Below are 17,003 nucleotides of genomic sequence, written 5' to 3' on the forward strand. Positions count from 1 at the left end.
CCTTCATGAAAATGGAACTAAATCCACTCTGTGGTCTCGGCTGAGGTTGGACAGAACATGCTCCAAATGGTGTTAAAAGCATGTTCTTGCTGGCCTCTTTTCAATATTTCATGAAGTAAGGCACACAAAATTATCCCTCTTTCCTCCTCAATACCATTCATGCTGACACAGGCCATGAATAAGTGATATGGATCAAACTGGAACGTTAGCACAGATCAAGTATTTGTAAAGAAGCTGACAGATGGAGGCAGGAGGTCCTATGAGATAATGTGAAGTGGGCTTTGCAATGTGTTCTTTCCTGTCACACTGAATTTCAATGTGGACTTAAGTTACTCTGCAGACACAAACTATGCCCATTGTATGTTTATTATAAGGTCAGTGTTGCAGTCCTATAGCAATGTACTTCCATGAGAACCATATTTCAATTGGGCTAGGATAGAGAGGAGTGGTGTCCCATACAGCAAGTTTTATTATCAAGCGCATAAGGTACATACATTTTCACTTGATTATACAGCTTTTACCTCAGAACAAATTGGATGATGTAGGCAGAAATCAAAGTGACTTGCACCAGTGTAATCTCCAGGGTAAACTCCTAGTCCTAATGGGATTAATGCTCGGTGTGGGAGTTCTCCTCGGATCTGACCTGAGCTGCTCGTTCTCCTCAGGCCTGTCCAGGACAGGACACCCAGCTGCAGCTAATCACCACCACCTCCTGACCTGGGGGCGGAATAACGACCTATTTTAATCTGATTTATGTATCCATTGTATGTCACGTGGGAAACGTGTTACACAACCCCTGACTTCAGTCCTACTCGAACAGGTCATTTCTGAAGTCTATTTGCTGCCCACGTTTAGCCTCCTAATGCCTTGAGACGCCTGAAAGGACACCTATGAGGATGTGGAGATCGAGGCACTTGGGAAGGTCTCTTCCTGGACGCAAATAGGAGTGGCTGTAAACAACATTTGTGCCAATCACGAAGCCAGTGCCTGTGCTGATAAGGACACTAATACGGCCAGAAGGGGAAGACGGGAAAAAGAGAGAGGAAAGGGAGTGGGAAGCAAAACTCAAACTGCGTTCTGCGCCTCTGTGCTTTCTCTTCAGCCCTCAGAAGAGTTGCTTCTGCCAAACACCTCACAAGGCTGGAATACCCCACCTGTACTGGAACAGCACTCACGTGTGGTCTTTCACGCCGATTAGGAGGTCAAAGTTCAGTTTGTGTTTTTGAGTTTCCATCAATGAAACCAACAAGCCTGAGATGGGTCCTCTAAGATAACAAACCCTACCCTATGCGTGCATGGCCAAACAGGCAGAGCTGAATCATGTCCCTCACTCAATAGACATGCCACAGCGATTACCTGTGGATTTCACTGTGCATTTGTGTTCAACAAAAGAAATCACGATTACTTATTTCTCCCCGCAATGGAGTGCATGCAGCCGATCCACCTTATTTCGTGTGTGTGCGTACAATCGTGTGTGTGTGTGTGTCAAAGATGCATATGTGCGTGTGTGTGTACAGTACTGCACTCTCACTCAGTTGCTTGTATGGACTGGTCTACTGTGATCTTCTGTGCTCTATTCACCTTTTTTTTTATGCACGAAGAAGAATAACGTTTATTTCTCATCAGGCGTTCCAGACGGTTCAGTTCAGGAGGCAGCGATGTAGTAAAGTCAGTGCAGCTGCAGAGGCAGCTCTGCCCAGCTTTATGGGTGCAGACTGCTGCACCACAGAGGCTAGGCTAGCTTAGGCTCCTTTGACCAGAGCAATGCACCAGAGTCTTTGGTCTTGTGCATTTTTTGGGTAGAGTCAAGATCTTGATCCCACTCTCAAAATATATGGCTGGCTAGCGTTGACACGGCTCTGGTTTTTAATTCGATGCTTTCCAGGGTGTAACCCAACAAGGTCAGACATGGGGCACCAGATTTGCTCAGATGTTCACAAGTGTTGCGGGGGTGGTTTGGATCAGATCTGTAGAGATGAACCTAAGAATTACGAAGGAATTTGTGTGACCTGGCTTGGGAATTGAACCCTGGTCTCACTTATTAAAAGACATGCACAAACTCCTATCAAGCAACTTGGGAGCCAGTGCATGTTTCAGGTAACAGATAAGATTAGCCTTCAAGAGCAATGTCATCAAACCACTTTTCCTACACTTCTGTATCGTGGGTGTCCTTTGATTTACTGCAATCTCAGACAGTTTCTTCAAGTTCAACCTACACAAATCCTTCTAGTTCAAAACAAAAATCTCAATCACCAAAAATGTTTTATACCTACATCTAGAACAACGTTAGGGTCTTTGAATTCCAGATTCTGTTCTGATAAATTATGATGAAGTCCAGACATGTTAGCCTTGAGATATGAAGTAGATAAAAAAATGATTGATTATGTTTGTTATCTACAGTAATGGTCTTTATTATGTCAAACCATTCATGAATCAAATGGCTATGTCATGGGTTCTTTTTGTCAGATAAAAAGGAAGACAAAAGTTGTAATCAAAGCTAGGCTTGAGGTGATCTTGCACGAATGCTTTTTTGATTAATTTATGAGAGGTAATGTTTACACAAGGCACAAATGATCAGCAGTTCACTGCATTTTGGCCGCAGATAAAAGTGACTGTCTGTGGAGGAAGGGCCCGGGGACATTTTTGTTCAGGTTGCAAAATGTCAAACGTCAACCCGGGATTCTGAGGAGAGGACAAGTTCTCACAACACAAACTGCTCTTACCTTGGCGTCAATGCACTAAGAAGATACAGCATTCTAACTGCTACAGTAGGTCTACCAAGGAGGGAGAGGGAGAGGGGGAAAGAGAGATAGAGAAGGGGGAAGGGTACTCAGCTTGTATGTTTGGATAAGAATAGTTCTGTATGACTCTGCACATAAATAGTGCACGTCTATTTACTTTGAAAGCGTATCTCTCACATTTTTACACTTGACTTGGTGACTTCACCCCACACAGGGGGAGCTGAGCCGAGGAACACATCAGTGAGCTAGAACGCAGAGGCAAGCTTCTCTGGAGCTGCCGCTTGCACGCAAACAGAAACCGCTGACGGTGGACTTGAAGTGCCCTCTAATGAAGTCTCACATGGTTTTACACTAACACTAACACCTCCCAATGGAGGTAATTGGAGGCTCTTTCAGGGTATTTCCTATATGGGGATATCCTGCATCATGTGTACAGCTGCACAATACAGAAGAAGAGACTGGACGGCGGCCGACTCATCAAATCCTTTTCAACTGTTTATTAAATGCTTTTTACCGATTTCGTAAATGTTGTCTTCTTTTTTTCATTAATTCAAAGTCCCTTTTATAATTACACTCTTTATTGTTTTACAAATATTAAGTTATCAACAAAAAATAACTTAGAAAAATTACCTTTCAACAAAAAAAATAATACATTTATGACAAGATGCATATCGCTATGAATTGGTATCCCCAAATTATAAGTTATCTGGAACAAAATGCATGTGCCAACATCTTGTCTGCAGCAACATCACATGTGCCAGTACACCTGCCATAGATGATCAGTTGTTCTGAACAGTCACAGCAAACAGTAAACACCTGATTGGTCAGATGCAGTGCAGTAGGATGGAATGCATTTTGACAGTTACGAGGACGTTACACATGAATAACACAATACAAGACACACAAATAACAGACAAACCATCTGGGAAATAAGATGACATCCACACATTTGCTTTGGGGTTGGGAATTAAATTAAATACAAAAAAAACTATGGATCTGTCCAACCAATTATGGTAGTCCAATATAACGATTGATTCATGACATTTAAATTGAATAGATGGATGATATACTAGTGGTGCTTTGTTGAAATTGTATTCAACAGCTGTGCAGTACACTGACATGGTCTCTGCCATTGAGGGGATGACAAGAGGAGGGGGTTAACAGGAGCAGCATTGATTATTTGTCCATGTTGTGTTTTGATTGGGTTAGTCTATACTTATTCCACTCTGTCTTCAGTCTTTTGATTGGCTTAGCCCGCTATCTCTTAGTTCCATTAGTGTTAATAGGTAGGGAGTCGACACTTCATCTCTGATGCAGCTGTCCTCTGGCCCTTTTCATGTAATATTCTTCAAGGTGCCACTGAGGAGGATTCATTCGATTAAAATATTGCAGTCCACATTTTTACACTGTAAGGAAGGTAGTATGGCACACGGGATGGAAGGACATGACATGACCAAACGTTCTGGTACCAAAACAATTTGTAACAGGTTAGTAAAATAAAATGCAGTTACATGTTCTTTCTGAACCAAGCACTGGAAGACCAAATTATTTATTTTCACTCTTTTTCTTCTTAAATGACCAGAATTCCATACATTTGCAATCAACACATAATAGATTGAATCAGGTATTTTATCAGTTTAGGAATCCCAGTTTAAATGATAGAGAGCTCAGTTATCAATCCTGTCCATGTTCATGTCACTGGTGTTCCTATAGTTTCTATCTATCTACCTAATCCTGTGAATCCACTCTCAGGGAGTGAAGACAGTGCAGATCCAGACTCTCTGAGCTGATGTGGTAGGACTCATGCTGCTGTGCACGCTCTCTTCGTGCACGTCTCTGGTTCTGGCCCTGGCTCTACTCTGGTCTCCTCTGGTGCTTTCCATTCAAACCAGTGGAAACGGCAGTCCGTCACAAAAGGGAAAGGGTGTATTGCAGTCTCTCCCTGTTTGTTAAAAAATAAAAACAAAGTCTTTGTCTTTCGTGGTCTCCGCTGTTTTCTTCATTTGCAGACACTGACCCACTCTGTTATCCTGCACTCCTCACACACCACATAACAGCACCAGTGGAACTTGCAGTTGCAGCGCTCGCTGCGTGTCTGCTGTAAGATGTTGTGGCCCCTGCCACAGCACAGACTCTCACAGTTGTCCATCCCAGGGCTGGTCTTGTTACAGATCCGTCCCTGTGTCCCTGCCGCGTCTGAGCCCAAATCCCGCTCGCAGAAGTCGGGTGACTTCTCAAAGTAGACCAGCTCGTTGATGTTGGCCCGGCGCCGGTGTGGGTGGTGGTGATGGCTGTGGTGGTTGTGGTGATTCTGGTGGTTCTGGTGGCTGTTGTGGTGGTTCTGGTGGTTCTGGTGGTCCAGCTGACCAGTGTTCCGGTTGTGGGCTTTGATGAGCGCGGCGATTTGGAAGCGTTCCTTGAGTAGCGAACCCACCGCCCGGAACTCTGGGGTTACCTGCCAACAGGTCTTCAGCTGGCAGCTGCCCGACGTACCATGGCACTTGCACTTCCTCCTCATGTGATCCATCACCACCTGGGAGGAGGGGAAAGGGAACGAGAGATGAAGAGAGGCAGATAAAGAGAGGGCGGGCAGGTGAAAAACATTGTCAAATGGAATCAGAAATGTGGTGCTGCTGGGGGTGGGGTTTATCCACAATGGATTCAAGACTGTATTCCCAAAGGAAATAGTATCCTCATTTCCCTCACAGACTCAGACACTCATGTTGAAGGTGGATACAGAGACATGCAGGCATGTCCTTAGCATGTACTGTAGTCATATGGTGGTGTTGTATTACTGTTCGGATGTTTGAACATGGAGGAATAGACCAGTAGAGACATGGGCCTCTTTCGGTAAAATGCCAAGTTCAAGTCCCTGTTGAGGATGTCCCTCCCACACTCTGGGAGACCTCCCTGTTCTCTCCACAATACACTCGTCTGTCAGCCTGAGTTATAAACTTTTAGATCCAATTACCGCCAGGAACAGGGGGCCACCCAGAGCACTGACAGATGCTCCTACAGACGCCCCTATCAACAGGCGCAGGCGCGGGCACAAACACACACCTCAGAGCCAGCAGTCCCACACACAGCACTCTGGCTCTCCTTTTTCTTACTCTCCCCTCCAAAAATAATAGAAATTCTAAACATGGGATCTCTTTTTTTTTACTGTCCAAGGATAGGTTGTTTGAGCTAAGTGGGCTCACTTCTACAAGACAACACACCTACTTCGACAATAATGGAGGAAAAACAAGCGTTTCATCTCTGCTTTCAGATAAACTTCATCAGAATTTAACCGTGTCTTGAACAGAACCTGTGTCCTATGTTGCAGCTGATGGCTCCAGTCTTTCACTCACCCACTGTTCTAATATAAAGGTCCTTTTGAACAGAGGCAGATCCTCAGAGGTGGAGTGAATGATGAATTGTTAAAGGCTTGGTTTGCGTGCAGTGGGTCTCCTTTTAAGGGTCTGTCGTGGGTGTTCCCACTGAAGAGCGGGAAAGTGCTCTCTCTCCCCCCCCCCCCTCTCTCTCTCTCTCTCTCTCTCTCTCTCTCTCTCTCCCCCTCTCTCTCTCTCTCTCTCTCTCTCTCTCTCTCTCTCTCTCTCTCTCTCTCTCTCTCTCTCTCTCTCTCTCTCTCTCTCTCTCTCTCTCTCTCTCTTTCTCTCTCTCTCTCTCTCTCTCTCTCATCCTCCCTCTTTCTCCCCTCCCCTGCTCACTCTCTCCTCCGTCTGTGGATGAATGGATATGGTAAGGAGTGGTAAATGGGACCACTTGACTCATCTGTTAGGAATGACGGGTAAAGGAAAACAACCCTCTTGAATTGACGGAAGAGTCCAAACCTGACATCAATCGATCAGAGGCTCAACAGACCACCATTGCAAACCTGAAGAGAAGCCCTCATGCCTTCTATTAATCTTAGTCTCTACATCAGGGTTTAGTCCGTATGGCTTTACACAAAGCACACCCTGTCATTATTTCATCGTAACCCACTTTAAACACTTTAAGATACAAACCAAACGGGGCATTATAATTGTATTCGTACTGCTCAGGTTTTCATGATGTGTTGCGATCAAATATAGAGCTGTTTCAAGAGAAGGGACGTGGTTGTTACTTTGCACTGAGGATGTCAGAGGTAGGTACCCTCCTGAGGTCTGGGCATATTTTTTCCGTGACAGATATGGAAGTTTGGATAAGTAGGGGAATTTTCAAACCCAGGAGGTTGAAAACCTCCGCTGTCACAGAGCAGGAAACAGGAGCTGTCTGCTCTTGCCATAAGTGGCCCAGTCAATCTGACATGAAGAGAGAGCGTTTTGTCCGTGGTCTGATGAGAGATTGTGGTGTCTGACACTGTTCCTTTTCCTCGTTGTTTTCCCAGGGTGCACCTGGGGGCATGACTGGCATGGATGTGCCTGTGGCACAAGCAGAGGAAATGTGTGTGCGCTTGTGTGACTGTTAGAGAAAGAAAAGTGAGAGAGAGGGAGATCGAAACGGAGAGAGATTGAGAAAAGATCAAGATCAAGGAAAAGAAAGACAAGAGACAGGAGACAAGAGCTCCAGACTAGACTAGCTCTCTAGTCTGACAATAGACGCTGATATGACTGTGATTTATTGGCTGTTCTGGAAGAGGAACTGGGCTTTGCTTTAAACACCATCTGAGGCCTGAGGCCGTACAGGCCATTGGGGATGTCAGTTTGGGGGGAGTGAAGGAGGGGTGGGGACTGGTGCTAGATGTAAGCGTACTGATAACACAGTCAGATATTTGTTTGTGCCCTATGCTATAGCGGAACTTGGCACTGTTATACAAGTACACCAACAGGGCCCCTCTTTATAGGAATAAAGATATGCGTCTTGTCTGGGTCAGCCTTTCTCAATGAAAACTGTTTGTAACATAGGTCTGACACTACATTTGAGTAAAGGAGGAAAAAAAAACTTGTTTTAAGGTAATTGCCCCCAAATTCATTGGTAGACCACTGTTGGAAACACACATCTGGCCTGTTTTAATTGGAGAAGAGTGAGACAGACCCCTCTATAAAGTAGGAACCAGCTGAGATCAAAAAAGACATATTGGAGGCAGATTAGGAGCACAACCTGTTCTAGGCATTGCATGTGAAGTAGAGGTGGTTTGGAACTACAATATGATTTACTGATGATTTCCTCTCTGAAACTCACCAGTTTTTATTGTATCGTTTTACCGAGTGAGCCATATATTTACCCTCAAACCACAAGAAGCGTGTCTTTTTGGTCTCATGGGAGATGCTTTGTATTAACCCTGGAAGGCTTGGGTCTGATTCCTTGTCACTCACACCAGAGCTTCCACTCATTAACTCTTACAATTCAGTGAAGATAGGCTAGACTACGTGCAGCATTGCTCTATTCAAAGTCATGCACCAGCAGCCATTAACGAGATGCAAAAGACGCTATTTCAAAGAACACAAACAAAACCCACAGAGGCACTTAAAGAGTCCCAGCATCACTTCAATCAAATAGCCCATCAAAGAACAGTTATACAGGGACACGCAATAACTGACACAGAACAATCATGTATTCAGAGGGAAACAAATAGACCAAACTATAACCATCACTAACTGCACCATAACCATCATGTGCAAAAGTATTACTCTCGGTTAATTGTACACAACATCCAGAGCTCTCATTTGGGCCCTCTAATAAAACGTTATTACAACCATAAGCACTTCCACCTGCTGTGCCTTTTACAGTGCAGAGCATTTGTTGTGGTTCGGAGTCTGTCTGAACTGGGGCCAGAAGGCTAGAACAGATTAAATAGCATCTAACGTCAAAGCTGTACTCTCAGACCCCGAGGAATGCTTCATCCCCCTCCAATGATGTGAAATGCTCTCAATGAGAAGAGCCACCAATGTGTCGACAGACCAGACCAGGAGACAGTTAGCTGTTATATTACACACAAGCAGGTCCCATCTATATCCATTGTGATATAGAGCTTTTATATGATCTCATCCTAGTTCACGCCACTTCTACCACTAAGATACAGGTGTGAGGAGAGACACCTACTTAAAGTGAGTTTGTGTTAGTGGGTTAGCTGTGTTGGGAAATTAACTTTCTGAGTTGTTGCTTATCTTGGCATTCATACAAGGTACTATATGATATATTAGTTTATGGTGACTATTGGTTCTAGGGTGTATACTGTAGTTTCAATAGCCTGGTTCCAATGAAATGCTGTTGAAGGAATTTACCACTCAAGCAACAAAAAAAGTATTGACATTGACAGCCATTGTAAACAATGAGACAGAATCAATGAAACTTAAACTATGTTCAGAACTTGAACACTGCTAACCCTAATGACAAACTATGATGCTGCTAAACAAGTATAATATGTATGTAGAGGAAATTGTAAAAACAAGATGGAATTTATTGGGGGACAAATCAATACTATTTTCTGGAAGACATCTCTTTTTACTTATAGACATGTCTGAAAATCTATATTTTTTAAGTAGGGGAAGGAAGGGCAAATCTCTTTCTACTTTGCGTCGTGTTTGATGTCTAAAATCTTTTTCAGGGTTTAAACATCTGTTTCCAAACAGCCAGCAGCCACTAATTAGAGCTTTTAACAAGACTGAACGTCGTGAGAACCTGAGGGTGGGCATGAGGCGACATGTATACCCTACTAAAACCACCACATTCCTGCACAAAACACAGCTTCCTAGGGTGGAGGGGAGGAGGTGGATAAGAAGGAGGAGGGTTAGAGGCCTCACCTGTCAAGTGTTTTCTGTTTGATTCTGGGGGGCTGGTAGAGGTAGGGGGCTCTTTGCTGTGTTTGAAGTCATCAAGGCGCAAGCCTTTTGTATAGCAGCGTCTAACTGAGTAATACTCCTGGCTATCTGTGATGTCTGCAGCCTTTGCTATATTACATTTCCACACAGCCATTGTTTTCCTAAGCTTTAGTCTCATTAGTGAGGTGATATACGGGCTGTGCTGTGACAACTTTGGCGGCCCTGAGCACGTGCAATCTGATCTCAGAGAGACCTGCAGCAGGCCAAGGCTTTGAACCAATATACAGTCACTAGGCTTGATCAATTCAGCGCAGAAACACAAGTGGAGCTCAATAGTATTTATTTACAAGAGTGAGGTATTGATGTTGAGATTTCATAAAAAGATGGGAAGCAAAAGGTTATATATTTGAACTGTCCTCAATAGATCATTTGAACCACCAGCTCCACATTTGTGTTTTGTCTGAATAATCAAGGAAACCAGAAGTAAACTGATGGAGCGATACACGACCAAATTACACAGGAGGAAGCGCTGAACAATGAGCAATTTACTCCTGCTTCTGTTATGTGTGTCACAACGCTGGGAGCAATCACTGCTTATCCATGTCATTTACATCAATGGCCACACAAACGATAGCCCTCATGGTGAATGGAGACAGGCAGACAAGCAGGAGGATATTTCACAATCTATGGCAATGTTGGAGACTTGAAAATCTTGTTATATTGTTAACTGAAATAATTAATTTACGTTCATGACTGGTCACATCTGCTGTCACACCCGCTTCTATAAATAGACAGCTTTTTCAATGAACAGGTGGGAAGTCAAGAGGGAACCAGACATTGAAACAGACGCAAGGCGTGGGATCCTATTGGCCTGAGGTGATACATCTCATGAATACAGAGGCACAGCAGACCCAACACTGGGCTTTCTACATAGGCAATTTGTGCTCACGGTCTAACTTACAGGAAAGACTGAACTTATTTTTTAACTATCTCACTCCACCTGAAACTCCACCTGTCAGCTCTCAGCTGTAGGCATACTAGTCACAGTCACATTATCCAATTAGTCCAATTCCAGAGCAACAATGACAGGGCAATCACACAAAGCACAGCGTGAAATCAATTTTGTAAAACTGTCCAAAGAACACAATGGGAACAATTTGCGTTCATTTAGATAATCAAGTCCACCATTTTTAGATAATAATACTTAATCAGGTATACACAACACATATTGCTTATCAACGTGCATAAGTATACAGGGTTTGCTGTTATTTAATATGAGGCTGTAAATCTTCCTGGTCTGATGGACTGTTCTGACTGTGTTAAATCCTATAGCTTTGAGACAGAGAAGTACAGAGGCTCCCTCTAAGCTCAAAGGTAGATTTAATTGAGCATGCATAGATCCAAAATGCTTGAATGGATAAGAGCTATGGCTATGACCAAAACAACCATGTAAGGAGAAAAGGGATCTGGTTAGAAAAGTGTGTCTAATTTAGAAAGACCACACACACAAACACACACACACAAACAAATGGTAAATGGACTGCATTTATATAGCGCTTTTCTACCTTAGCGGTACTCAAAGCACTTTCAATTCTTTGCCTCTCAATCACCCATTCACAATCACACTGAAACACCGATGGCGGCGGAACTGCAGCGCATGGGGCTAGCCTGCCCATCGGGAGTGTTCAGAGTCTTGTTCAAGGACACTTCAGCAAATGGCCTGGAGGAGTTAGGGAACGTACTGCCAACCTTGTGTTTAAAAGTCGACCCTCTCTACCCACTGAGCCACACACACACACACAGACACACTGACACACAGTCACACACATGGCCACTCTCAGCAAGCCGACTCCTCTCACCTGCCTGCCAACTCTGTTGTTGTGCAGCCTCATCCTGGCATGGATGTCCTTGTATGTCTCTCGGGCATCCAGGAAATCGCGTGAGAATTTCTCTCCAAAGTCCACATCAGGGCTACAGCCACCCCACTCCCAGGAGTCCTGGGGTCCGGGGAGGTCCGCGGGGAAGTGCTCCATGACGCCGTGAACCATGCCTTTCCCCCTGTGGAAGGCCTCCTGCTCCAGACGACTCAGCTTGATCCGGAACGCCTCCTCGTCCCCGCGCCTCTTCTCGTCACAGCCGCATGCCTTCAGCTTGCCCATGGAGCAGGCGTTCGCCACGGCATGGACCACCCCTGCGGCCGCGATGGCGTAGGCAAACGCACTCTCTCGGAAACCTGCGGACCAGTGGTGGAGAAAGGGTGATTGGGTTGGTCTCTATAGTCTGTGTTCTGCTTAGATTATACTGTTGCTCATTATTGGCAGGATAAAACTTATTGCTGAAGAACCACATGCAAGTATATACACACTCTTACACACAGGACATGCTGTAGCCTTGTAAGAGAGGCAGACACAGGAACATCTGGGACAATATCAATTAGGGGGCCAATGTGTCTCATGGGAGAGTTGAAAGTGAGCGGCCACCCTCCTGACAGATCTGATAGTGATTACAGGCCAGTGATCCTACTGTCTGTCTGCCATGTTTATCTACCACTTCTCATCTGTTTGCTTGCCTGCCTGCCTTCTTGTCTGTCTGTCTATCCTCAACTGTACTGTCCTGCTACCCTGCAAGCCCACCTGAGCCACCCTGTCTGCCTACCTGCCCTCTGCCAGCCCCCTACTTGCCCCCTACCTGCCCCTGGCTGCCCCCTGCCTGCCCCCTACCTGCCCCCTGCCTGCCAGCCTGAATGCCTACCAACCTCCCTGCCTGCCTGTGTGTTGACCTGCTGAAGACATGAAGCGCCCCTGTTAATCCTCTTTTAAGCTTCCCCCTTTAAGGAGGCCCTCCAACATGTTTACCATCAACCTGGCTAGCTAGCTACCGTTGGCAGGCGTTTGATCTGCTGTGGCTATAATCACACGCAGTGCTGCCTACTGCCTCACAGCTCTAATCATCCCAGTATGGCTGCTACCTCTGGACAGCTGTAACAGAGGAGGTTTGGTGAGGCATGCTGGTCTGATGAGTAGCCTTGCCGGACAAATGAAAGCTGGTTCTGTTTCGGCTTGGGCTTTGCAGAGTAAGCAGATCTTTGAAGTCCTCTTTACAAGACCTGGGTTTGAAACAGCCGGCCAATTTAAATTAGTGACAGTGTCCACGTTGAACACGGTGGCTGTGACCTTGTGGTAGCCATCTGAAAAGACAGCGTTGACTGCAAATTGGGGCTTGTTTCTCTAGACTACAGAACATGGCTCGATCTCACCTCTGTCGCCTCTGTAGGCCAACTTGTATGAAGTATGAATCACTAATAGATAAATAACACTTTATTGGTCCTAATGTGGGAAAATTCAGCTCAGTGACCTTGACTTATACCTGGTCACTGAATCAACAAGCACCTGGAATTTGAAGTGTCAAAGAATATTGTTTGGCTGGTGCTCAAACTGATCATTGCAAACACATACCTGCACTGATACTCTCTTCACGTCTATGTCACACTTACTCTTATACACACTCTGGTACGTTTTTTTAAATCCCCATCTTGCCATGATTCCATTGGGGACAGATGGCACTTAGATGCAGCCCAGAGACACATACATGAAAATGCTGTTTTAGATTTCTTCCCTAGCAGGCGGGAGCCCTGGAACAAATCAATCTAACAAATAATTTACAGTGAGAGGCACGCCCGGATGAACTGATGGCAGAAGAAGTGGGAAAATGAATTAAAGATTAAAGAAAACTGTCACTTTGTGTTACAGAAACCAACTAAACAGGTTTATGCTTTTGCCACTGAGAGTTGGGAAAGTGCTGAGAGCAAATTCACAGCACTTGCACTGGCAGAGAGTAAAAGCATTAGGCCAGCCCCGGGAAGGCTTGGGCACTTCAAGTTTCTCAATGGCTTTTTTAAGCCTAGTTTTAATTCAACCTAACGTGGATACAGGGTCCCATAAAACCTGTCAGAATGAATCAACAAATAAATAAATGTTTGATGAAAAGAGGATGTGACATCAGTTTCCTGTAGTAAAATTAGATACCAAAACAAACAACTAGACTAGGGAATGCATGTCACGAGCAATCCGTAAAAGATATTCATGAAACGTAAATAAGACTTAACCTGTATTAATTTCATAATGACCACTTGCCAAAGTCCTTTTTAAACAAAGAATAACACAGGCTATTAATCAAACCGATTAAACACAGTTTTGCAATAAGTGTTTACAGATTTCAGATTGAGTTCAATAACACATGTTTGATATACAGTATTACAGTCTCGCCTCAACTGATTGTTAATAGTTTCTATGCCTGGGGACTAACATCCCTAGCTGTATAGTGAATGCCAGAAAACCAGCCTTCTAATAATGATAACAGCTTAGAATGAGTCAGAGCAGACGAAGAGCTGGTCTGACCATGTGGTGTACTTAGTGTATATTAGTTCAGTCATTGAGAACAAATATTCTTTTCTTGATGATTGATCCTAGATTCATTTTCAAAAAGCTTTTAAAATAAGCAATTACAGTATGTCACCTTTGGTTGATTATGTTGGTTATGTATATATATATACCGTTGGTTATGTTCTCGAAGTTTCATAGACCTTTTCAAGGGTGATAATAATAGTTTAACAATTGTTTCAAGTTCAGAGTACATTTTCAGGCTGCATATGGTTACTAGTGTCTTGCAGTTCCCAGGTGTATTTATTCAATATAATTAGTGCTCTCTAACTTATTTAAATGACCACATTTCTAGGATAGTTTACACAGTCTATGAACAAAGTTGATCCACTTCTGTTAAATATCATACTCGTTATTTGACAGGGTGTGTGATGGTGTGCAGTACCAACCTCTTTTAAAGACCACACTGTCGTAGGGGATCTTGTTCCGGGTCTCCAGACTGGAGCAGTTCCAGCGGTGCCCTCTGAACTGGTGCTGACACTCGTGGATGGCAATTTGGATGCCCTGGATGGCCGAGGCCGTCACGTCTGGGTTCCGCATGCACACCTCCAACTGTCGCCGGTTGAGACCAGGGAGGGTCAGACACACGGTGTTTGCGTTCAATATGGGGTCAATATTAGGGATCTTCAAACCTAAGATCTCATTGGAGTCTACCCTGAAACACAGAGAGGAATTGGGTGTTAGACATAGTTCATGCTATCAAGTCTGTCATAGTAAAACATGGTTGTACTTATTTGGACAGTCGGATGATTCTTGAGGAAAGACACTTGTTTTAGTTGTCACAGTGTCAAGTAATCTTAGGGTAGGACTGTCTACAGAAAAGAAGGTCAAATATAATTAGTGTAGCCCTAACCCTCTGTTGATGAAGTCAGCCTAAGTCTGAGTCAAATACTTGGTCTAACAGTGGAGACTAAAACTTTGCCAGGCCTTAGATCGACTCCCATCACCGTTACTTGTATTCCACACCTGTAACACCGGTCTAGTCTCAGCTAAGAAACAGACTCCAGATTGTGGCTTTAAGCAAGGTATGTCTAGCAACTGAGGAATGATTGATGCCCTTGTATAAATCAATCATGAGTACTTGGCTACAGTAGCTATTGAAGTGACAGTAACCTGGTGTTTGGTACACTTTGGAGAGTTTAGATAGTGTAAATAGAATACTATTATAAATCACAGATGATGGACCAGATGGGGTGCACGTAAGAAGTGTAATTCCAAATACTTTGCTTAGGTTAAACTACATGAATTAGTATTGGATTTTGTGGGGCAAACACATAAAGTACTAAATTACCCATTGTCATTATATTACTATTTCTTGACATTTGTATAAATATTTCTAATGTAGGCAATCAAATTAAATTGTATTAGAAAATAAATACTATAAAATGAAAATAAAGTGCATAAAATAATCACACATTTCATAAACATTACATCTGTAGCTAATTTCAAACTAGACCTTCAATGCAGTATGGAAGTTGTCTCAACCAAACTTTATCTTGTATTTTAACTTTGTTTTATTGTAATAAGCAAAGGATAATACCCTTTTGGGCAAGATTATCAATGTAAAACCAAAGACAATACTTTTTAAATAGCCTAACTTTGTACACAAGACCCCAGTGTTAGAAGGAGTTTGTGTTGTTATTCCAAGTGATTAATTGCAACTGACTCTAGGCTATATGGAGTAGGTCTGCAATTCTGATCACAAGCTAACATTCACATAAAGAATCCCTTCTGCATGTTTTCACTTTGATTCAAGCTACAGTACATGTTCTGACAGACGAGGTTTCGATGTTTCTTCTACAACAGTCTCCATAAAACAAGAACTGCATCCGACAAACCCTTTCAAGCATTTATTAAGATATCATGAAATGTTTCATAATTATTCATAAAATACAAGATGAATAAAAACGATATGCCTCTAATATAAATGATCAAATATCGATTTGACATTCTTCACAGTGCAGACAAAAAGTTGATAAGTGAATGAGTGAATGAGTAAATTCAAACAAATAGCCAAGTGCAATAGTGACAGCTTCCAGACATTAATTGTTAACTACCGTTGAAGTGTCAGACAAAGTTTTGAGGCATCCACCATTATTCAAAATCAATTCTTAAGTATACCATTCAAGAGTAGCATCACTAGCTGCTCACCTTTCATCGAAAAGAGACATGACCACCACGATGCACATCAGACGAGTGATTGAAAATTCCATTATGATCGCTTTTTGACGCCTAACTGAGAAGTGCGTGAACGAAGTTAAATATTCCTTCTAAAAAGCGAGCGCTTTTTTGTGTGGTCCAAGTTCGTGCGGCGCGCTTTAGAGATGACAGGTCCAATTCAGATTAAGTGCGGATCAAATACAAGATCTGATACAAGCCAAATCGCCCTACGAGTTGAGGGCAAGTTGCTAGTGGAACGACAAAGTTAAGCTACGGGATATATAAACTTACTGAATCAAGATATCTAAGTTGGCAGAAATGTCTGAACACTCATATATGCTATCTTACAGTACATCTGCACATTGTCCAACAGCTCCGCCAAGATATTTGCATAGAAATACATCCGAAAGCGATGAGTGTACCAACAGCAGCGCACTATCTCGAGTCTCGAGTCTTGACTAGTGTGATGTTTTGCTTATGCTGATAGCATTCTAAACTACAGCACTTACTTACTTTGCCAGCCCACTTCTACGTCACTGTATGGAGTAGAGGAGCAGTAAGGTCAAGTGTTTTATGTTGAGGGAAAGATCTCCCAGATAGCAGGTCCTCACTTCAGGATACACAGCAGCAGAAAGATTCTTAGTGATGATGAGGATGATGATGATAATGCAGGATAGTTAAAATGTATATTAATTAACATACATAAACGTTTTAACTTCACAAACGTAAACAATTTCTATAAATGTTGTGCAATCATCAATGATGAAGCAACCAATTTAAGGCATGATATTAACTATGATGTCCTTTTCACTAAACCCATTATCGGATGGTTTTCATTAAAGATTATTTTTTTCTTTAATTTTGATGAGGTTGAAGGTATAATGATTGAAAGCTACAAAAAAAGCCTTTACCACTTTTAA

At 43.2% G+C, this 17,003-nt stretch overlaps 1 protein-coding gene across 1 annotated transcript; it reads right to left on the bottom strand.

Moving 5' to 3' along the window:
• Positions 1-3,375: 3,375 nt before the first annotated feature.
• wnt10a (wingless-type MMTV integration site family, member 10a) lies at positions 3,376-16,202 on the bottom strand. The gene is made up of 4 exons (XM_084688949.1): positions 16,075-16,202; positions 14,313-14,578; positions 11,344-11,717; positions 3,376-5,274 (listed from the first exon to the last, which is right to left on the bottom strand). The coding sequence occupies exons 1-4, from the start codon at positions 16,134-16,136 to the stop codon at positions 4,741-4,743; spliced, it is 1,236 nt and encodes a 411-aa protein (XP_084545075.1). The 5' UTR covers positions 16,137-16,202; the 3' UTR covers positions 3,376-4,740.
• Between the last annotated feature and the right edge of the window lie 801 nt (positions 16,203-17,003).

The sequence above is a fragment of the Hypomesus nipponensis genome, chromosome 23 (genome assembly GCF_054491055.1).
Source record: "Hypomesus nipponensis isolate SF chromosome 23, ASM5449105v1, whole genome shotgun sequence".
Lineage (NCBI taxonomy): Eukaryota > Metazoa > Chordata > Actinopteri > Osmeriformes > Osmeridae > Hypomesus > Hypomesus nipponensis.

Excerpts from the sequence above, each read along its gene's own strand:
- wnt10a (XM_084688949.1), bottom strand. The coding sequence starts at position 16,136 with ATGGAATTTTCAATCACTCGTCTGATGTGCATCGTGGTGGTCATGTCT. Across the intron at positions 14,579-16,074 it reads ATGTCTCTTTTCGATGAAAG|GGTAGACTCCAATGAGATCT; the intron begins GTGAGCAGCTAG and ends TCTGTGTTTCAG. Across the intron at positions 5,275-11,343 it reads ACAACAGAGTTGGCAGGCAG|GTGGTGATGGATCACATGAG; the intron begins GTGAGAGGAGTC and ends CCCTCCTCCCAG.